This window comes from Panthera uncia, unplaced genomic scaffold, assembly GCF_023721935.1.
Source record: "Panthera uncia isolate 11264 unplaced genomic scaffold, Puncia_PCG_1.0 HiC_scaffold_529, whole genome shotgun sequence".
Lineage (NCBI taxonomy): Eukaryota > Metazoa > Chordata > Mammalia > Carnivora > Felidae > Panthera > Panthera uncia.
This window is the reverse complement of record NW_026059681.1, coordinates 2,522-24,567: the sequence shown is the minus strand read 5'-3', so window position 1 is coordinate 24,567 and position 22,046 is coordinate 2,522. Positions and strand designations below refer to the sequence as shown.

The window sequence follows — 22,046 nt, the reverse complement described above, 5'->3', positions numbered from 1 at the left end:
TAGGGGCTTGCTTCCTGGGCCTGGTGCTAGGAGATCCTAGAGGGTGGGGTGATGTCTGGGGCGGATTCACTAGAGACTTTCACGCTGAGTCTTGTGTCTGGATACCTGACTACTTGGGTACTTGGGTCTCCCGAGACAGTCTCTGGGGTCCTAGGACAGGGTATCCTGGTGGGGGTGGGGGTGGACAGAGGGGGCCTAGATGCCAGACAGTTGGACAAGAAAGCAGAAAATCCACTGGGACCAGGGTGAATATCCCTGGGCACCCTGGTGGCTCCTGGCTGGGGGCGGGACAAGGGGAGGGACGGGCTCTCCATCTACCCGAGACCTAATACGCACGCGCGTGCACACACACACACACACACACACACACAGCTCTGCCGCGCCCCCGCCCCACCGGGCTCAGTGATCAGCACCCAGGACAGCGCCACCCGCCCGCGTGCGGGGGCGGGGTCCGGGCGGGGCCAGCGCCTGGGCGTCTCCCGGGAGGGTCCGGTCCAGCCGCTGAGCAGGTAGGAGCCTCTGGGACCCCCTCCTTAAGGCCCCTGTTCATCCTCATCCCTAGAAAGACAGGGCATGTGGCGTGGGGGGACACTAGGGAGGGCCCGACAGGAGTGGGAGGGCTGGAGGCTGAAACGGGGAGACTGCGATTTAGAGACAGGTGTGGAAACAAAGAGCAGAGGGGAGGGAGGAGCAGGCAGGGGGGAGGGTGGGAGACCCCGGGACACAGACCAGACCACAGGCCGAGGGCAAGAGAGACGCAGATAGGGGGGCAGCGAGGGGCCGGTGGGGGAATGGGCAGAAATCGGGAGTGGAGGGAGAGGTGTGGAGGCAGAGACGGTCATGAGGACAGGTGTGAAGACAGCTCGGGATGCGCGGGAGAGACAGACAGGCCGAGACGATGTGCGCCCCCAGCCCACCCCACCCCCGGCGGTGGCAGCAGGTAGCCCCGGCAGGAGCGAGAGAGGCTCGCAGGGCCAGATGTGGAGCGAGGAGCCAGCCGTGGGCGCGGGGAGCGACGGCCGAGGCTGCCCTCTCCCCAAGCTCGCTCCGCCTGGGGTCCGGGGCTGGGGGTCCGGGGCTGGGGTCCTGACCGCGCGAAGAGCGAGCTGGCCGCGCCTGGATTCCGCATCTGTACGTCAGCCCCGCCTGTTGTCTCGGCAACAGCTCGTTGCCAGGGGCAACCAGCATTGCTCCCGCCCCGCCCGAGCCGAGCCACCCGGTGCTCGGGACAACCCAGGTCTCCGGTTCCCACGCCCGCCTTCGCCCACTTCCGGTTCACGCCGGTGGAGTCTGGCACCGAAGGGGTAGAAGTCGGCGGGATTCCTCGGGGGCCTTGGAGGGCGGGGGCATCCCTTTGGGATGGAACTAGGTCCTCGAGCCCACGCCAGCTCCCGCCCTCCATCGCTGAGAGGCTGACACTACAACCCCCAGCATGCCTCGCGGCTGCTGGCCGATTCCTATGCCGCTGGTCGCCCAGGGTGCCGATGGGAGTTGGAGTTCTTCGTTGTTCGGAAGCGTCAATGAATGCACGGGGTGGGCGTGGGGGGCTAGGGCTCTTGGGTGCCTCCACAGAAAGGACCGTGAGACCCCGCCGCCATGTTCCCGGAGCCCCCAACCCCAGGGCCTCCAGCGCCCGACACGCCTCCGGACTCGAGTCGCATCGGCCATGGCCTTGGTGAGCGAGACTCGGGGCCAGAGTGGAGGGAAAGCCCGGCTAGGATTCTCAGGGGCGGGATTCGGACGGGTGTCCTCGGTTGGCGGACTGGAAAATCCGGGTGGTATTGTAGTTGGAATTCTGGACTTCGAGTGAAACGGAAGAGGGACAGGTTTGCAATAAAATCGAGAACCAGATCAGAAAGTGTGGAATGGAATGGGATCTTGGATTGTGGATTGGAAGGCCCACCTCTCCCTTCTTTCAAAGATAGGGAAACTGAAGCCAGGGAGGGGCATGGCTTCTAAATGCGTCAGTGGGTCGAGCAGAAATTAGAAAGGGGGTGGAAGAGAAGGTGCAGTTAACAGGCAAGAAAATCTGGACGGTGTCAGCCTAGAATAAGGGCATCAAATCGCTTTATAGGTGAGATCAGTTGGAAGGAAAACACGGGAATAAAATGGAATGGAAATGGCTGGAGGGAAAACCTGGCCAGGATTAACGCTTGTACATGTAACCCGGACTGAATCAGCCAGCTTGCTTCCTAGGGCCTCACTGAGTGTTGTCTCCATGCCCTCTGCAGTACCCCCCTGGGCCCTGGCCACCATCGTTCTGGTCTCAGCCCTGCTCGTCTTCAGCTGCTGTTTCTGCCTCTACCGGAAGCGTTGTCGGAGGCGGTCGGGCAAGAAGATTCAGGCCCAAGCCCAGGTCCACCTTCAGGAAGTGAAGGAGCTGGGACGGAGTTACATAGACAAGGTGTGGCCTGGCCCAGCCCCTCAGCCCTGCCTCTCCCTGCACCCCCAGCCTCAGTCCGTGCTCTTCCCCCTCCTATGCCCATCTTATTCACTCATGTCCCCTGTGTGTTTAGCCCTAACCGGGATGCTGGGGACCTGGAGATGGGCCAGGGCCGGTCACTGTTCATGAGAACCAGTCTGGTGGGGAAGTCAGACACTCACACAGACATTCACAATTCAGGGTGTTATGTGCCATATCAGGGGCAGCACAGAGCATACCGGAGTGCAGAAAAACCACCTGATAACCCAGAGAGTCCAAGGAAGCTTCCCAGTAGAGGCATCTTCTGCGCTGAGACCCAAGGAACACACAGAGTTAGCCAAGAACAGAGAAGGAACAGCATGTGCTGAGGCCTGGAATCCAGATTCTAAGGCATATTTGAGGAACCACGAGTCATTTTTCACTCTGTGCTGGAGCATAGAGTGTAAATATACTGCACTCCAGAGTGAGTGTCTGAAGAGCTCAGTAGTATCCATGTCACAAGGGCAATTGGGAGCCATGGAAGATTTGTGAGCAGGCGAGGAACAGGGTCATGTGGGTGTTGGAATGACTCCTCCGGAACCCACGTGGAGGACACAGTTGAGGCAAGGAGGCCAGGGAGGAGGCTGGTGTGGCTGTCTCGAGAGAATGAAAGAAACATGAGTTGAAAGAGGCCCTTGGAGCGAAAATGAAAGGTAACAGGTGTGAGGGTCTGAGCATTAGGCCTCTGAGTGCAGAGTGAAATGATGCGCACTTGGGAGCCAGGCTGTCCTAGGTTTCCAACCGAGAGGAACCATTCCCCAGCTCTGTGACCTAGGGAAATTCACTGTGAGCCTCAAGTTTGTGGTCTGTAACTCGTGTTTCCCCTCCTCCCTTGTCAACAAATGGCTGTTATCTGTTATAATTATCACCCATGAAGCATGACCTTTAGAGTCCTGGGAGCCAGCCTCCACCCCTCCATCCCTATCCCTTAAGCCAATGATGCCCAAAGACCATCTACATCAGAATCACCTCAGGTACTTGTGGAAACACAAGTTCTGGATCTTGCACCGGACCTGCTGAATCAGAACCTCTGAAGTGGGATTTCTCAGGAGAGTTCTGATTCACACTGAATTTTGAAAATTGGTGGCTTAGGTTAAGAAGTCTTGTTCCAGTTCGGAATGGCCAGGACAGGCTAAATATACTATTTCTCCTCCATGTTTTTCTGTGGCAACATCCCTAGTCAACACGTCAAGTTGGACAGCAACCCCAGTATTCCTTTAGTGTGTGAAGTAGAACCTTCTGCGTCCTTCTTGTAGGCAGCGAGGCACTAGGAGTGCTTGTTCTTCTAGTCTAGGCACGACGCACGGCACGTGTCCCCATGTCTGTTCTGCCCCATAGCAGACATCATGAATCACGCCTTTACTGTTCCCTGCCTCTGCCAGACATCACTAATCAAACACCGATTCCGCTTGCCCTGCAAGTGCTCAGGTGTAGCCTGGGGGTTCTGTGAGTCTCCCTTGGCTTCTGGGCGTGGACGATCCCACTGTCAGGGGGAAGAGTTCACCTGCCCTTGCCCCCGGCTCCCTAAGGTGCAGCCGGAAGTGGAGGAGCTGGAGCCAGCACCGTCTGGGCCAGGGTCGCAGGTGGCAGAGAAGCACGAGCTAGGACGACTGCAGTACTCACTCGATTACGATTTCCAGAGTGGACAGGTGGGTGTGGGGGAGGGGCATGGCGTGGAGGGGAGGGTCCGAGGCTTCTAGCCCCTTCTCAGAGGAGGCGCCAAAAAGGAGGCTAAGACTAGAGCCTCCTCGTCACTTTTCAGCTGCTGGTGGGCATCCTGCAAGCCGAGGGCCTGGCAGCCTTGGACCTGGGCGGCTCCTCCGACCCCTATGTGCGTGTCTACCTGCTGCCAGACAAGCGGCGGCGGCATGAGACCAAGGTGCATCGGCAGACGCTCAACCCACACTTTGGGGAGAACTTTGCGTTCAAGGTGAGCTCCTGGCCTCCGTGCCCCCGGCTTGGTAACCTGCGCCCCCCCCCCCCGCACCCCCGTACCTGGAATCCTGGGGACCGACCGCTTCAAGCTCTTCCTGTTGGCAGCCACCAGCTCTGGAGACTGTGACACTGGACCCTGGGTTGCCCTTGTGGGGCACTGCTGACCCCTGGGCTGTGCCTTGGGTCCTTGGGCTGTCCCATTTGGGTTCCACAGACTTCCCCACACCGGTCCCCTTGAACCCTTGCTGCCCCCCCCCCCCCCCCGCCGTGTTCTACCTGGACGTGCTGCGCCCCACTTCCTGTCTGTCTGACTTCCTACTCTCCACCCTGTGCTCTTTTCTCTGTGGCCCCCTCACCTAGGTCCCCTACGTGGAGCTGGGGGGCAGGGTACTGGTCATGGCGGTGTACGACTTCGACCGCTTCTCCCGCAACGATGCCATTGGGGAGGTGCGGGTCCCCATGAGTTCCGTCGACTTGGGGCGGCCGGTGCTGGCCTGGCGAGAGCTGCAGGCAGCTCCTCGGGAGGAGGTGAGCAGGCGTGGCCACGCCCCCACGGCTGGGCCCGCCCACTGCGAGCCCGGGCCAATCAGATCACAGGCTTCTTGGACCTTCGGGGCTCTAGCCCTTGCACCTGCCGCAAAGGGCTAGACCCGGGGGCTCTCCTGGTACAACCTCTCCACTCCTTGGGTTGTGCCTCTGTGGTCTTAACTCCACTCTAAGGGGAGGGGGAGGGAAGAAAGGTCCGAGAGGGGACGGATGGGAAGCAAGGGCTCCGGCGATGGGTCCTCCTCTGTCTTTTAGCAGGAGAAACTAGGTGACATCTGCTTCTCCCTCCGCTATGTCCCTACGGCCGGGAAACTCACCGTCATCGTCCTGGAGGCTAAGAACCTGAAGAAGATGGACGTAGGGGGGCTCTCCGGTGTGTGGGAAGCAAGGAAATGATCTCGGTGGTGGCGCGGAGGCTCAGTAGCACAGGATCTGGCTGTTTTCTGGGTCCTGAGGGTCCCTTGGGGGAGGGGGAGGCCCAGACTGCCATGGAGGATATAGATTTGCTTTGGTCAGAGAGAGAGAGAGAGAGGCGTGAGGGGTGCGCAGAGGGTGTGCTGTTCCGAAGACTCTCATGCCCCCTTAACACGATCCCCTGGACTTGACAGTGGGGCCGTAAGACTCCTTTCTCTCCCCAGATCCATATGTCAAGGTCCACCTGCTTCAAGGCGGCAAAAAGGTGCGGAAGAAGAAAACGACCATCAAGAAGAACACTCTGAACCCCTATTACAATGAGGCCTTCAGTTTCGAGGTGCCCTGTGACCAGGTGCAGGTGAGCTCAGACTGCCCAAAGCCTCTGTCAGAACAGCCCTTCCCCCAGGGTCCCCGGCCATTAGAAACCCCTATTGCTAGGGGAAGGGAGACTCCTTAGCAACTTCCAGGTCCTGGGGGCCTGAGGTTGTGTTTCCAGTCTCAGTTTCCTCCTATGAGCGTCAGGGCGCCCCAACCCCAAACAAGACCAGGATGTCCCGCCCCCAAGCAAGACCAGGATGCCCCGCCCCCCAAGTAAGTCCAGGATGCCCCGCCCCCAAGGACGACCAGGATGCCCCACCCCCAAGCAAGACCAGGATGCCCCGCCCCCAAGCAAGACCAGGATACCCCGCCCCCAAGTAAGTCCAGGATGCCCCGCCCCCAAGCAAGACCAGGATGCCCCGCCCCCTCAGGAGTAATGGGTACTAAGAAAAAGAGCTATCCCCACAGCACTCTTTAGCTGGACCCAGGCCTGGCCACTGCACGCATTTAAGAGCCCTCCAGGTCTGTCCCCCTTCGGAGGCTGTTCCCTGAGGAGGTACTTAGGATTTATGTCCTTTGAAAGCTGATTCCAGAGGAAGAAAGCATCCAGACCATCACTCGAACAGAGGCTGTCCACCCCCTCACCTCCCACCACATCCCCCGTCTGAGTCCCCTGAGAGGTCTTAGCCCAGGGCGCTAACAAGTCCCCCTGGAACTCTGTTTGCTAGGGAGAGGGTCTCCTGAGCCATGGTACCCCAGGTCTGCCCCGCCAAGCCTCCTTCCTGAACTCTCCTCTCTCTTCCCCTTGCCCTTCCTGTGTGCAGAAGGTCCAGGTGGAGCTGACGGTGCTGGACTATGACAAGCTGGGCAAGAACGAGGCCATCGGGAGGGTAGCGGTAGGGGCGGCGGCAGGGGGAGCCGGCCTGCGGCACTGGGCAGACATGCTGGCCAGCCCCCGGCGGCCCATTGCCCAGTGGCACTCCCTGCGGCCCCCCGACCGAGCGAGGCCGCTGCCTGCACCCTGATCCCCAACTCCAGCCCCTTGCCAAGCCCGGACTCGGCCCGTGACCTCAGACTCCTGGCCAAAGCCAGGCCCGGGTCTGCCTTTAAGCCTTCTCTGACCGCTCGCCACCCCCACTCCGCCCAACCTGACACGGTCCTGCCGTCCCATCCCCCATCATACCAGTCGTGGTAATTGCCAACTCTCCCACCAAGCACATACCCAAAGCCCCAGGGACCCCTGGGGGAGGGGAGCCATCTGGTCTCCCCCACCCCCAGGGTCCCACGCTCTGCTTTGACAATCAGTGACCCAGCCTACTACCCCCCTCGCTCCCAAGTGCCCCTCTTCCTGCACAGGATCACCCGCTCCTGTCCCTAGTCGGATTCCTGCACTGCTCCAGGACCAAATAAATACTCAGCAACTTTGGTGGCTTGACCTAATGCTCACCGATGGGGGCTGGGCAGGGGCAGGGCTGGCAAGAGGGTGGGATCGCACAAGGGCAAGGATAGGGCTGCCCATCCTGGAAACACACTGAGGGAAACGGGCCCACCCACCCACCATCCACCACTTACTCACCCCTCCGAGCCTCAATTTCCTCACCTGAAAAAATTGTGGTAATGACAACACCTACTTTATGCTCGTTGTGAGGAGTCCATGAATCACTTACTTGCTCATGAATTTAATCCGCTCCCTCACCCATGACTTAGATAGATTTCCATGCCCATATTTCCCTCCCTTCCTTTCCTTCTTCCGTTGTTTATCCATTCTATTTTGCATGATGTCTTCAGTGTGGCAGCTTCTGTTGGACGCTGGGAACCCCGAGTTGATGCAAATCCAGACTTTACCTCCAAACGACTTACTCTCATCAAGAAAACAAAGTAGAGACGCAGAGTCTGGGAATGAAGTTCCCAGCGACGGGCAGAAAGGACAGAGTTACACAGGGAAAGCCAATGCCTCCAACTACACCCCTGTCTTCCTTCAACAAAGTCTGCCTCCTGATCTGTGTCTAGGAAAGATGATTGTTACATTGGCTTCTCCTTCCTCTTATCCTGGACAGGATTTCAGGTGGTAGACAGAGGTCCATGCAATTTGGTAAGAAAGCGCTCTCTCTCTCTCTCTCTCTCTCTCTCTCTCTCTTTAATGTTTATTTATGTTTGAGAGAGGCAGAGACAGAGTTCGAGCAGTTGGGGGGGGGGCAGACGGAGAGGGAGACACAGAATCCAAAGCAGCCTCCAGGCTCTGAGCAGTCAGCACAGAGGCCGACGTGGGGCTCGAACCCACGAACCCCAAGATCATGACCTGAGCCAAAATTGGATGTTCAACCAACTGAGCCACCCGGGTGTCCTGGTAAGAAAGCTCTCTGACCAGCAGGTTAAGTGGAGAATGAGGCAAAAGATTCCCCCATATACTAAAAAAAAAAAAAAAAAAAAAAAAAGGCAGAGTACTAACTTGCACTGAGCTTCCTGATAGCCAATGGGAAAAGGGAAATCTGATCAGTTACATAGGTTGTGATGTCCATGCGATTTAACAAATTTCTCCTTTTTTCTTTTTTTAAATGTTTTTATTTATTTTTGAGAGAGAGAGAGAACACGAGTGGGGGAGAGGCAGAGAGAGAGGGAGACACAGAATCTGAAGGAGGCTCCAGGCTCTGAGCTGTCAGTACAGAGCCCGACATGGGGCTCGAACTCACAAGCTGTGAGATCATGAACTGAGCCAAAGTCAGACGCCTAACTGAGCCACCCAGATGCCCCGTTAAGCGATTTAACAAATTTCTTTTTAAAATGCAATAATTTCGTATGTGTGAGTGAGTTAGGGGACATCTTAATGAAAACAGCATTATGCATTACTATTATCACTATTACTGCTACTGCCGGTAACAATAATCCTCACAGCCATCACGTGAAATGGACGTGATTATTATTCCCAGTTGACAAATAAGGAAACTGGGCTTCAGAGAAGTAGCATGACCTCTGAGGATCATACAGCCAGAAAGTCTGTCTCTAAGTCCTGGGATCGAATCTGCTCTGAGTTAGAGTCCCTGGCTCCACGTCTCAACAAGAAAGCCGACAAATGAGAAGAACAAAATCATTACAAATGGTGATCCGTGTGGGCAGTAAGCTAGTGAGGGCTGAGATGATTTAGAAAGGGCAGTCAGTGGGGCGCCTGGGCGGCTCAGTAGGTTGGGCGTCCGACTTCAGCTCAGGTCACGATCTCGCGGTTCGCAAGTTCGACCCCCGCATCGGGCTCTGGGCTGATGGCTCAGAGCCTGGAGCCTGCTTCCGATTCTGTGTCTCCCTCTCTCTCTGCCCCTCCCCCGTTCATGCTGTGTTTCTCTCTGTCTCAAAAATAAATACACGTTAAAAAAAATAAAAAAATAAAAAAAAGAAAGGGCAGTCAGGGACAGCTTTCCTGAAGAGGTAATGTTTGGGCTGTGTTGTGAACGACAAGAAGGAATGAGGCTCGCAAAGATGAGGGGGGACGTATAATGGAATACTATTCAGTCATAAGAAGGAGTTTTTATGCTGATTCATGCTACAGCTTAATGCACCTTGAGAGCGTGATTGTAAGTGAAAGAAGTCAGACACAAAAGGCCACTTAGTGTATGATTCCATCTGTGTAAAATATCCAGAAGAGGCAAATCCAAAGGGTGGGGGGGGAGTAGATTCGTGGTTTGCAGGGACTAGGGAGAGGGAGAAATGGGGAGAGACTGGTTAATGAGCACAGGGTGATGAGAAAGTTCCGGAGCTGGCTAGTGGTGATGGTTGCACAGTATTGTGAATATCCTAAGTGTCATTCAACTTTATGTTGGGTGTACTTTACCACAATAAAATAAAGATGAAGGGGAAGAGAATCCCAGGCAGAAGGAACCCTAAGTTGCAAAGGCCCTGGGGCAAGAGCAGGTTTGGTATGTTCTCAAAAGAGCCAGGAGGCCAGTGAGTCCCGCAGGGACTGCTGAGACCCAGCTTCACTCCCTAGTGCCCAGAACTGTCCTTGGATGGCAGGTGGACCCCCTTCAATCCCTGACACCACAGCCAGCTGCATGTTACCATTCCTAATTTACAGAGCAGAAAACTGAGGCACAGAAAGGGTGACTGACTTACCTCAGGTCGTGGAGCTGGAGAGCCAGGCTCCTTGGGTGTTGCACACCGTGCTGGGTGCTGGGGCTGGTCTGGAGACCTGCCTCACTCAAGTCCTGCCCTTGTGGAACTCAAAGGCAGGTTAAGTCACCTGGTCGAGGTCTCTCAGCCAGCAGGTGATGGCAAGATGTAAAGCCAGGCATGTCTGACACCCAAAGCCATATTCTCCAGCATCCTACCATTGGGTTCCCTGAATATAAAGTACTGGGAGTCACAGGGTATAGACTGCTGTGGCCATTCTGCTGGGAAGGGAAGGCAAGAGAGAACTCAGAGAAAGATCCCCTGCTGGAGTTGGACATTTTGGGGGTCGGGGAGGAGGGAATTGGTGTAGCAGAGGGAAATACGCAAAGGATTCAGACGTGGAGGCCAGAGAAGACTTGGTGTGCCTCCCATGGTGTGCTGTTACCAATTGTATGAAGCCCTGCTGTGTAGTCTGCCTATTTCCATGGTGTAAATACTCCCACCACGGCTGATTTCAAGCCACCGATGTGAAGTCACTGAATACGAAGCCAAGAAGAGAGGCCTATTAGCATGCCATCATGCAGTAATATAGTATTTCCCAGGGTTAAGATGAAGGTTCCCAAATCTAAGACGAAGCCGACAAAACAAAACCATCAGCAATCAAGATAAATAGCATTTTAATACAATATTTTTGAAAGATTAAAATTAATCCAAAAAAAAGAAATCCACGATGGATAAAATATAAAATTCTTATTTGTTTTTAGAAAGTTTTTAATGTGTATTTATTTTTTTTTTAATTTTTTTTTTCAATGTTTTTTATTTTTATTTTTGGGACAGAGAGAGACAGAGCATGAACGGGGGAGGGGCAGAGAGAGAGGGAGACACAGAATCCGAAACAGGCTCCAGGCTCTGAGCCATCAGCCCAGAGCCTGACGCGGGGCTCGAACTCACGGACCGCGAGATCGTGACCTGGCTGAAGTCGGACACTTAACCGACTGCGCCACCCAGGCGCCCCGAATGTGTATTTATTTTTGAGAGAGAGAGAGAGAGAGAGAGCATGAGCCAGGGAGGGGAGAGAGAGAAGGGGACAGAGGATCTAAAGCAGTCTCTGTGCCAATAGCCAGATGTGGGGCTTGAATTCACAAACGGTGATATCACGACCTGAGCTGAAGTCAGATGCTTAACCCACTGATCCACCCAGGGGCCCCTGTATTACCTTTATTGTAATGTAATGCATTTAATTGGAATTTAATTTTAGTAATTAGTAATGACTGTATGTAACACATATCCTGAAACTTGAACAACCAGGGGCCAGCACTAGCTAGACCAAGCACTTTGCTGTTTCCCGCCTGTTGAGAAGCCCTGGATGGTAGAACCACGAGGAGAAAGGGACAGGGGACACAGAGGTCTAGGCCGCCTCACTTTAATTCGAATTAATCAAGATTCTATTCCTGTTCTGTGTCAATTTGAATCTGCCTACACCTCCCCCATCCCAGATGTGTGGATCGCCCCAGGCCCCGCCCCAGCCTCTCCTGGCCCCGCCCCAGCCTCTCCTGCCCCGCCCCAGTCTCTCTTGGCCCCGCCCCTTCTCCTCCAGGGCCGTCGTCATGACAACCGCGTCCCTACGCCTTCCGCTCCCGCAAGCGCTCCCATTGGCCAAAAGTTCGCAGCGTGCTCGTCCCGCTCACTCTCATTGGTCAGTTGATCGCGCCGGTGCCAACCCGCGTACTCTCATTGGGTGATTGGTCGAAAAGGAAGGGGGCGAGAGGTAGTAGTGTGTAGTGGGTGCAGAACTGCAGCAGCGCAGCACCGAGCAGGGAGGGAGGGGGCGACCCGGAGTCTTTGAAAGGATAGAGGTGAGGGGATGTCACATGGAGGAGAGGGACGAGAAATGAGGGGCGGTGACAGGGGAATGGGTGGGTGAGGCAGAGACGATGTTTGGGGACTCCCAGGATGTCCGTCCTGCAGGGCGATGACCACACCGGCAGGCTCTGGCACAGGCTTCGGCTCCGTGTCCTGGTGGGGCTTGTCCCCAGCGCTGGACCTGCAGGCTGAGAGTGAGTCCCTTCGCCCCCCCCCCCCCCCCCCCCCCCCCCCCCAAGGACCACATCTGACCCGGCGGTTGCCTTCCCAGCCCGGCAGGCGGCGCGCAAACGTTCTCTGAGGCTCCAACGGCGGCGCCGCCCTTCACTGGGCGTCCCAAATGGCCTTTGCGGACTACGATTCCCAGAATGCTTAGAGGCACAGCTCCCTCGGGAACCTAGGCCAGGCGTGCGAGTCCTGCTGGGAGTTGTAGTCCATCGTTCTGGGGCGGCTGCAGGGGGAGGCTCTCCAGGCCTCCAACCCGAGCCTGTGTCATCTTACTAGGTCCTCCTGTGGACCCAGATTTGCGGGAGGATACAGAGCACACGACCCCCGAGCTAGATGTACTGCTGGTGGGATCCGTGGATGGGCGGCACCTGCTTCGGACTCTGGCCCGCGCAGCTCTCTGGCCTCGCAGGAGGTTACATGTGAGCCGGGATTGTGGGGTGGGTGGCGAGAGGAGAATGAAGGTGAGTGCCCAGACTCCTGTGTTTGAAGGAAGCCAGTGTACAGGATGTCTGGGTCCTGTGGAGGGACGAGGATTGTGGCTCCCGCTCCTGGGTATCCTAGGAGCCGGGGAATCATTTCTCCCTGTCTTTCCAGTTCTATGTGCTTGAGAATAATCTGGAAGCTGTGGCCCGACACATGCTGATCTTCAGCCTAGCCTTGGAGGAACCTGAGAAGATGGGGCTGCAAGGTCAGTTACAAGGACCCAGACATTCTGGCCCCCAGTGGCTCTTCCCCACCCCGCAGGGATTCTGGCATTTCAATGGTGCAATTACACCTTTGGATCACAGTTGCCTGTTCCATTACTCGCTCATTCATTTGATAGTCTCAGAGCCTCAGCTTTACCCACCTGTACAATGGGGCTAAATATACCACCTCCTAGAGCCATTGAAAGAATTCCGGGAGAAAATCCGCATAAACTCTCTGTATGGTGCATGACACAGGATAACCATTGAAACCTCCTACCACAGGAGAAGTCCAAAAGAGATCAAAGGACTTCTTAAGAGGTAGTGAATCTCCCAGATGTGGGGAAGGTTTGGCTGAGCTCAGCCAGAGCCTCCCATGGGCCTGAGTCTTCTCAGTTAGAGACATGAATCCCAGAGAGTCTGCCTGGAGGAGGCAGCCTTGGAAGTGAGATTGAAGGGGGGAGGAGGATTTGGGTGGGGAGGCAGAAAGGATAATTTCTCAGTAACAACGACTTCGACTTAGTGCCTAGAGCAAAGTCTGGACTGAGACAATCTGTTCAAATCCCAGCTCCAGGGGCACCTGGGTGGCTCAGTCGGTTAAGTGTCCAACTTCAGCTCAGATCATGATCTCACAGTCCATGGGTTCAAGCCCTGCATCTGGCTCTGTGCTGACACCTCAGAGCCTGGAGTCTGCTTTGGATTCTGTGTCTCCCTCTCTCTCTACCCCTCCCCTGCTCACACTCTGTCTCTCCCTCTAAAAAATAAACATAGAAAAAAATTATTAAAAAAAAAAATCCCAGCTCTGTTTCCTGAGTGGCCTGGGGCTAGTCTCTGCCCCTTTCTGGGCCTCAGTTTCTACACTGATGCAATGAGGATCCTAGAAATTCTTTCCCCATAGAATTCTTGTGAGGATTTAAAAAAAAAAAAATGTATATCTCCTGGCTTGTCATATATGACTTTGTTGTCATACTTATGGATGGTACTTGTCGCTAACAGCCCAGAGCCTTCAGAATACAGTGCACACATTTCACAATGCACCTTGTAGAAGGTTCTGAAGCTAGAACTAATCCAATCTAACTTAAGGTATATAGTTCTCTATTATAAGATTCTTAAACAATTCATATATTGACACAGATGCATTGATACGGATGTATATGTGTGTCCAACTAAAGGCATACCGTTCTCTTATAAGATTCCTCACTAGGGGCGCCTGGGTGGTTGAGTCGGTTAAGCCTCTGACTCTTGATTTTGGCTCAGGTCATGACCTCCCGGTCGTGAGATGGAACCCTTGGGTCGGGCTCTGTGCCGGCTGTGAATCCTGCTTAAGATTCTCTCTTCCTCTGCCCCTCCCACGCTCGCTCTCTCAAAAATAAACAAATAAAAACCTTAAAAGAAAAAGATTCCTACTAAAATGGAACAATTTGACGCTATGGTATTTTAACATGCATAAGTCTCCATTTCCATCTCTCTATATAACCTTTTCTTCTTTAAGGGGAGGAAAATTTAAACATGACATTCAGGACTGGGCTCACCTGGAGGGCGGGGAAGACTAGGGGACCCAGATTAGGTCTAAGTAATTCTTCCCGTTTGAGGGATGGATGGGGGGGGGGGGAGGTCTGCCAGTGTCCCTTAGGCAGGTGTGACTATAAAATAATGAGATTGCCCTACAGAAGGTATGCGTCACCCACACGGGTCTCATTTCTGGGTTCACTCCTCTGCTGTCCCCGCTAATCCAGCCCCATCTTTCCCCAGAGAGGAGCGAGACCTTCCTGGAGGTGTGGGGGAACGCGTTGCTGCGCCCCCAGGTGGCCGCCTTCGTGCGCGCGCAGGCCGACCGCCTGGCGCGCCTGGTCCCGGAGCCCCACCGCCTGGCGGAGCAGCTGCCCTGGCTCAGCCTGAGCGCCCTCAAGGTGGCGTCACCGCCCAGGATCCGGACGGCCACGGGAACAATGCACTTGGGCGATCCAAAAGGGTTTTCGTAAATGGAAGTCGAACCCCAGCTCCCCGGCGCCCACTGTGGCATGTGCGCTAGGGGGGTACTCTCAGAAATTCGGTTTCTTCGTCTGAGAAATGGGAGACTCATTCCCACGCCCCGGGATGGCAGGGAGGGTAAAGCGGGAGGAAGCGCTCTCGCTGCAGCCGCCTCTCCATCGCTCTCTCCCCACGCGTGCTGGCCGTGCAGTTCCGCGAGCGCGACGCGCTGGAGGCTGTGTTCCGCTTCTGGGCCGGCGGGGAGAAGGGTCCTGAGGTCTTCCCCATGAGCCGCCTCTGGGACTCCAGGCTGCGTCACTACCTGGGCTCCCGTTACGACGCCCGGCGCGGTGTCAGCGACTGGGATTTGCACATGAAGCTGCACGACCGCGGGGTGAGGGGCCTGGGAGGAGGGGCTGGGGGCCTGGACTTCTGGGTCTGAGGGAGGAGGGGCTGATTCCGGGTCCGGGGGAGGAAGGGCTGGGGGCCTGATTCCTGGGTCTGAGGGAGGAGGGGCTGAGGGGCCGGACTCCTGGGTCCGAGGGAGGAGGGACTGGCAGTCTGGTCTCTGAGGGAGGAGGGTCTGGGGGCCTGGACTCCTGGGTCCGAGGGAGGACGCTGGGGAGCCATATGCCAGATTTACTTAGGCTTCTGTTCATTCCTCTCCCTACCCAGGCCCGAGTCATCCACACTCGCGAGTTCCGGCGTTGGAGGGACACAGGCGTCGCCTTTGAACTCAGAGACTCCAGCGCCTACCACGTGCCCAACCGGACCCTTGCGTCTGGCCGCCTCCTGAGCTATGTGAGTGTCTACCTCCCTGCCCTGGCCGATCCTTCTTTTCGGGGACATAGGAACCGGGGTCTTGGACGTTGACCCTACCTGCCTCTTCGCTCCTTGCTTTCTCAAGCACGGGGAGCGTGTCGCTACTCGCGGGTACTGGGGGGACATTGCCACGGGACCATTCGTGGCCTTTGGCATCGAAGCGGACGATGAGAGCCTCCTGCGGACCAGCAACGGACAGCCAGTCAAGGTGGGCGCCTGGAGGTGCTGGGTTCTGGGAGAGGGTTTTCGAGGCCCCGCCCCCCCCCCATACTTTCTCAGCCCAGTCTGGAAATCCAAACTAACCCGCATCCCATCCGTCACCGCATGCTCGCGCTGGGCGTTGGGGGAGGGGTGCTGTACTCTAGGCCCTGCCGGGTCACCCTGACCGCACCCCTTCTCTCCCCAGACCGCGAGTGAGATCACCCAGCACAACGTGACGGAGCTGTTCCGAGAGGTGGCCGCCTGGGGGCGCCCGACAGCCAACCACGGAACCCCTGAGCAGGTGCACGGCGAGGGCCCTGGAAGCCCGGAGCGCGGTAAGCGCGGTAAGCGTGCCAGTCAGCTCACCCTCTTGAAATGCGAGTTGGGTGACACAGTGGGCACATCATCCTCCGGGGAGGAGTGGGACCTGGACCCCCATCCTGGGCTTCAGGTTCCAGGGATTTCGAGTCCAGAGTGTGTACTGATATGGCCTCCAATGCCTGGACAAATGGTCTCTTGTACCTGTGGTTGTCGATTTTTCTCTCTTCTCTTTGTATTTCTCTCCCTTTCCTAAATCCTAACACCATTATTGTCATTCAGATAGAATTATTTTCTTTAAATATAATTTATTGTCGATTTGACTTCCATACAATACCCAGTGCTCATCCCAACAAGTGCCCTCCTCAATGCCCATCACCCACTTTCCCCTCTCCCCCTCCCCCATCAACCCTCAGTTTGTTCTCTGCATTTAAGAGTCTCTTATGGTTTGCCCATTCTGATAGAATTCTAATCCTACCTGCAGAAGACTAAGAGACGAGAACATTCTAACAAGGTGCTGTGTCCCAGCTCACTTTTGGAGAGACCCCACCCCCCCCACCTCAATTCCGGTCTGCCTCCTTGTAACCATCCCCCAACCTGGTTCTTCCTGGATGTCCTGTGGCACCAGAAAGGGCCACCCACTCTTGCCCTCTTTTGAGTCTCAGTTGCCTAGTCTGTAAGATGGGTCTCTCTACCTGCTGGGCTGACTTTCCCAGAATTTTCCAGGAAACCACTTGTGAGGAAGGGCTTCAAGACAAGCAAAGAGTGTTATCTCCAAGCTTTGTCTGTCTAACTCTGCGAGTCTTCCCCAGCTGCCCCTTCCCCGGAATTCACCGTTCACTTCCTGCCTCTCGGCTCTGCCCAAACCCTTCACCACAAGAGCTGCTACGAGGGACGGTTCCAGCTTCTCTACGTGGCCTGTGGGTAAGAGGGAGGTTCCCGGACTTCTCTCCCCCAACATCTGCTCCCTTAGGCCCAGGAATCTTGGCCCCCAGACCGTCCTCAATCAGTGGGCAGATCCCCCAGCCCCACTCTTCCCTCGGGACCTGCAAGTCTGAGCCTCAGTCCTCCCCTTTTCTCTGCCCAGGATGGTGCATCTTCTCAGCCCTGACCTCGGGGCTTGCGTGGCTCCCGGAGGACACCTGATCGTGGAATTAGCCCGGTGAGCCGACAGAGGACAGGGCAGAGAACGTCCAGGCTGAGGGCCGTCAGCCAGGACCCCTAACACACCACTTCCTGGTTGCAGGTACCTGGTAGACCTGCGGCAAGAGCAGCTGCAGGGGTTTTCCGCCCGGGCCGGGGAGCTAGCTCAGGCGGCTGGATTCACCCCGCAGAACCAGGACAGGCCCTCTGAGACCTTCGCACGCTTCTACAAGTCCGGGGACTCTGCTTGCCTCCGCAGCCACGCCGCTGTGCAATCCACGACTCCGCCCCCTGGCGCCCTGGTCCCGCCCTCTGTACAATCCGCGACTCCGCCCCCTGGCGCCCTGGTCCCGCCCCCTGTACAATCCGCGACTCCGCCCCCTGGCGCCCTGGTCCCGCCCGCTGTACAATCCGCGACTCCGCCCCCTGACGCCCTGGTCCCGCCCCTTGAGGCAAGGAACCCGCCCCCGGAGGGCCTGACCCAGCCTTCGGAAGGCAAGACCCCACCCTCTGAGCGCCTCAAACTACCCTCAGAGTCTCGGGCTTCACTCTCAGAGGTTCAGGCTCCGCCCACAGGGAGTCAGACCCCAAAACCAGAGAGTCTACCCCGACTGCCAGATACCCAGCCCCCCATCTCTGACCTCTAGTCAGGTCCCGGAAGTAGAGCCCGCCTGTAGAATACTCAGTTACACTCTCAACATTCTCAATCAGCTTCAGAGGTGTTGCTAGAATTTCAGATTACATTCCTGGGATGCTATAGTCTGTTCTTAGAATTCTAGATGGTTCTCTCAGAGTTCTCCATTTCATTCCTGAGCCTCTACACACAGTCTGGCGATCTGGCCCTGAGGCTCGGGCCCTCTGTGTGGTCCCCTTGTCGCCAGAGGTCCTGTTTTAACTGGGGTTTGGGGTGGTCTGCTCTCAAGGGCTAGTCAGCACCCACATGGTCCAAGTAAAGAGAGTGGGGTCCTCTTCTCCGTGTGCCCGTGTAGCTTTCCTGTCCTCAGTCTTGTCTCCAGGGCTGGGGGAGGGGAGGGCCTAGGGTGGTCAAGAGAGGAGACCTAGTTCCAAGTAAACTAGAAGTGGGTTTCTCTGTGCTGTTGCCTGCAAGAGTCTGGGCCACACCTGGATCCTGAAATAAATCAAAATTTATTGAGTGGCTAAGAGGTTTGGGGCAGTGAAACTGACCATAGCTCTCATGGAGACTGCACTTTAGCGTGGAGGTGGAGCCCAGACTCCTGGGTCTGAGGAAGGAAGGGGCTGGGGGCTTGGGCTCCTGGGTCTGAGGGAGGAGGGGCTGGGGGCCTGGACTCCTGGGTCTGAGGGAGGAGGGGGCTGGATCCCCAGGCCGCCAAGGTGGAAGGGTGATCCAGCTGGAGCATGGCCCACCCCACCCCTCACGCGCCCCAGTTATCTCGCATCCTGGGCAGGGGGAGGAGGCGGCAGCAGTATATTTAGTCTCGGTGTTCGCCCTTTATCTCAGTGTCCTCCGGGAAGCTTGGGCAGGCCGGAGGAGACCAAAGTCCCGGGGGCCTTCAAGGTCACCCCGGACGCCCCCTTACTGACCCTCCAAGCGCCTCTTGCCCCTTCTCTGCCTCCTGCAAGCCCTGGCCTGAGTCTCAGCATGGCGGACAAGTGAGTGCAGCCTGGTAACCCGGAATCCCAAGGTCCGAGGCGGCGAGAGGGGCGATCTCCCGCGGTCCTGAGAGGTTGAGACCTGCGAGGCTGGGCACACGGCCTGAGAGGGGAGGTGGAGACAGGACTCCCGGGTGTCTGCACGACGGAAGTTTGGGAATCAGACCTTCTAGGACCTGAGGACGGGGGGAACTGTTGGGCTGGCAGGACAGGACACAGGCCCATGTTAACCCCTCGCTCCCGGTCTCTCTTCCTCCAGCAGCGACGATGCGGTGAGAGCAGACGCGGGCGGGAGGCGCCCGGCAAGGGAGGGCGCAGCAGGGCGGGACCTGGGGCGGGAGGCTGCAGCCCCAGGAGACCTTGTGCAGGGGGGCTGGGGAATCCGGCGGTGACGCGGCTCCGTTCCCCCAACCGCAGGCGGGCTGCCCGCCTCCCGCGCCGGCCCCGGTCCGACGCCGGTCCTCCGCTAACTACCGTGCGTACGCCACGGAGCCGCACGCCAAGGTGAGCGCCGAGCTCCACGAGTCTGGGCTCAGAGTCCTGGGAGGCTGTCTGAACCTGGGGAAGGAGGGACGGGGCTCCGGTAGTGGGCGGAGCCAAGGCGGATGGGGCACCTCGGGGGCGGAGTTTTGCCGAGGGCCTGGCTCGGATTGGTGAAAGCTGCGTATGGGCGGAGTTCCGTTGCCCATGGGAACTGCGATTGCTTAGGGAGTGGGGGGCGGTGCCTAATCAGTCAGAAGTCCGGATTGGTGGAGGGGACTAAGGGGCGTGGCCTCCGGTAAATTCAGGGCAGGCGTTGGAGGCGGGCCGAATATGGGCGGGGCTTGAGGGAGGGGCCGTGAGGCCCCTCTCACCGCCCGTCTTCGCCTCCCCGCCTTGATTGCTCCTTGCTCCATCTCACCCCGGCAGAAAAAGTCCAAGATTTCCGCCTCGAGGAAACTGCAGCTGAAGGTGAGGATAGGCCTGGAGAGGGCGCCTCGGTGTCCTCGCGGGGGGGCGGGCAGGGCTGGAGAGTCGTGCTTGTATGGGTGGGCGTGGCCGTGTGGTGGGTAGCCCCACGAGGGGCGGGGCCTTGGAATGATGGACAGGCCCCGGAGGGGCGTGTTTCCAGAAGACCTTCCTAGCTGGGGACTGGAGGGTCGACTTGGCCAGCGCGGCTCTCCTGGTACCGCACGGCCCTCATGCGCTGCCCCGGACGGGCTGCGGTCCCCGGCCTCCCCTCCGCAGACCCTGATGCTGCAGATCGCGAAGCAGGAGCTTGAGCGGGAGGCGGAGGAGCGGCGCGGAGAGAAGGGGCGCGCTCTGAGCACGCGGTGCCAGCCTCTGGAGTTGGCCGGGCTGGGCTTCGCGGAGCTGCAGGTACTCCTCGGGGACTCCGGCCCGGCCCGGGATCCGAGGTTCCTAGTGTCCCGTCCTGCATCCTTGGGACGACTCACAGATCTAGTCACTATCCCCCACTTCTGCTCGGGACCTTGGGGTCCAGTCTCCCAATCCTTCCTCTCAGGAGTTCAGAAATACGGCCCGCAGCTGCCTACAAGTCCCAAAAGCCAGAGGTTGATTTCTCCAGCCCCGATTCCGTCAGATTCTCGGGACCCCTGGCTCCTAGCACCCTTTGTTCCAACCGCTCCAGAGTCGGGCTTCAAACTACTCCTGCAGGATCAGATGTCCAGGCCCCCAGCCCCTCCTCCCTCAGATGCAGGAATAGGGACACCACCCCCCCCCCACCAGCACCACCACATACACCACATTCCTTGACCAGGACTTGTGCCGACAACTCCACGCCCGCGTGGACAAAGTGGATGAAGAGAGATACGACGTGGAGGCAAAAGTCACCAAGAACATCACGGAGGTGGGAGGCATTGGGCAGTCTCCTTCCTTCCAGGGTAGGGTGTGGTGCCTGGGGCTGTGGTCTCAGCCTGATCTCTTGCAGCTGCTTGTGGTGGCAGACACCGAGAGACCCGGGTCAGCTCTGTGGGCCTGGCAGACAGGAGCAGAAGAATGAGTATAAAGCGGTTAGGGAAGGCTGTTCCAGGCAGAGGGAACAGCATGCAGCAGCCAGGAGGTGGGAAAACAGAAGACGGGTTCTCGGAAATGTGTCTCCGGAGCGCGGAGGGTTGTTGAGCGAGCTCACGCATGGCACGGGGAATTTTGTGGGATGCGTGCACCTGGGCCAGGAAGTGTCAGTGTTTTTCAGAGATGAGGCTGGGCAGATCCAGGAGGGCTGACAGTTCCTGGATGAGGAGCTTGGATGTTTTCCTGAAGGCGGTGGGAGCTGAGCGAGGGAGAGCCTGGATGAGGCCTGGAGGGAGATAGGAGGGAGGTGTAGGGTGCAAGAGTGGGGCTGGGGGAGGGGGGGACCGGAGGAGGGCAAGTCTCCACTCCCCTTATGGCTGCTCCCAGATAGCAGATCTGACCCAGAAGATCTTTGACCTTCGGGGCAAGTTTAAGCGGCCCACCCTGCGGAGGGTGAGGATCTCTGCGGATGCCATGATGCAGGCACTGCTGGGCACTAGGGCTAAGGAGTCCTTAGACCTGCGGGCCCACCTCAAGCAGGTGAAGAAGGAGGACACAGAGAAGGTGAGTGCGGCTAGGGCCAGGAAAGGGGGTGCTCAGAGGAGAGGGTGTGGGGGGAGCACTCCTGGGGCCTAAGCTCAGGACAGATGGTACTTGGGTTATGGGGAGAAGAATCTGGCCAGGGAGCCTCAACAGGCACTGTGGAGAAAGGAAGTAGCAAGGAGTCAAAATGCGCCTGAGGTCTACAACAGGAAGTCCCCACTAGAGAGGAATAGAGAGAAGAATAGAGCACGCGGAAACAAGAAGGGAAGCCGCAGGGTATAATAGGAAGTAACAAGCAAGCAAGGAGGCCAGAAGTGCCTGAGGGAGACAGGAAAGGGGGGGGGGGGGTTGAAGGGACTGCCTGAGGGGACAAGGAGTGTTCCAGAACCAGATCCCGGGCTGGACATCCCAAGGAGAGGCTGGAGGGTGGGCGGAGGATACTTGAGAGCCCCTCACCTCTGAACTCACTCCTCCAGGAAAACCGGGAGGTGGGAGACTGGCGGAAAAACATCGACGCGCTGAGTGGCATGGAGGGCCGCAAGAAAAAGTTTGAGGGCTGAGCTGGCTGCCCCGCCGCCCTGGCCCTGAAGGCAGAAGGCGTCCCTGAGGAATAAAGCTTCTCTCTGAGCTAAGAGTGGCTGCACGTCTGCTACCGGGGCGGGGGGGCTTTGGTGTGAGGGAGACGGAGAAGCCACACCACACAGCAGGAGCAGGGCCAGGGGCCTTGCGGGCATTCGCAGCTCCTCTGGGAGTGAGACTGGGGGTGCACGGAGATGCCCCGACCAAGGCCCAGAGAGAGACACGCACAGAGACACAGAGAGACTGAGTCACAGGCCCAGAGAGAGCCAGAGACCCAA

General features: G+C 57.4%; 3 protein-coding genes across 5 annotated transcripts; all 3 read left to right on the top strand.

Moving 5' to 3' along the window:
• Window positions 1-1,079: 1,079 nt before the first annotated feature.
• LOC125918193 (synaptotagmin-5) lies at window positions 1,080-7,090 on the top strand. 2 transcript variants are annotated; one of them, XM_049624224.1, is made up of 8 exons: window positions 1,080-1,675; window positions 2,232-2,404; window positions 3,991-4,110; window positions 4,224-4,391; window positions 4,757-4,924; window positions 5,198-5,315; window positions 5,581-5,714; window positions 6,499-7,090. In XM_049624224.1, the coding sequence occupies exons 1-8, from the start codon at window positions 1,597-1,599 to the stop codon at window positions 6,697-6,699; spliced, it is 1,161 nt and encodes a 386-aa protein (XP_049480181.1). In that variant the 5' UTR covers window positions 1,080-1,596; the 3' UTR covers window positions 6,700-7,090. The 2 variants fall into 2 exon arrangements, with proteins under 2 accessions (XP_049480181.1, XP_049480182.1); XM_049624225.1 differs by lacking the exon at window positions 2,232-2,404.
• Window positions 7,091-11,528: 4,438 nt separating this feature from the next.
• Window positions 11,529-17,973, top strand: LOC125918194 (dynein axonemal assembly factor 3-like). Of its 2 annotated transcripts, none has more exons than XM_049624227.1 (12): window positions 11,529-11,628; window positions 11,741-11,829; window positions 12,140-12,282; window positions 12,458-12,551; window positions 14,299-14,456; window positions 14,729-14,911; window positions 15,193-15,318; window positions 15,425-15,547; window positions 15,746-15,875; window positions 16,671-16,782; window positions 16,946-17,020; window positions 17,105-17,973. In XM_049624227.1, the coding sequence occupies exons 2-12, from the start codon at window positions 11,745-11,747 to the stop codon at window positions 17,646-17,648; spliced, it is 1,773 nt and encodes a 590-aa protein (XP_049480184.1). In that variant the 5' UTR covers window positions 11,529-11,628; window positions 11,741-11,744; the 3' UTR covers window positions 17,649-17,973. The 2 variants fall into 2 exon arrangements, with proteins under 2 accessions (XP_049480184.1, XP_049480183.1); XM_049624226.1 differs by having other exon boundaries at window positions 15,746-15,884.
• A 493-nt stretch (window positions 17,974-18,466) lies between these two features.
• On the top strand, window positions 18,467-21,821 carry LOC125918195 (troponin I, cardiac muscle). The gene is made up of 8 exons (XM_049624228.1): window positions 18,467-18,633; window positions 18,893-18,905; window positions 19,051-19,137; window positions 19,543-19,584; window positions 19,861-19,992; window positions 20,393-20,482; window positions 21,034-21,210; window positions 21,666-21,821. Exons 1-8 carry the CDS (start codon window positions 18,623-18,625, stop codon window positions 21,747-21,749), a joined length of 636 nt encoding a protein of 211 aa, XP_049480185.1. The 5' UTR covers window positions 18,467-18,622; the 3' UTR covers window positions 21,750-21,821.
• The last annotated feature ends 225 nt before the right edge of the window (window positions 21,822-22,046 follow it).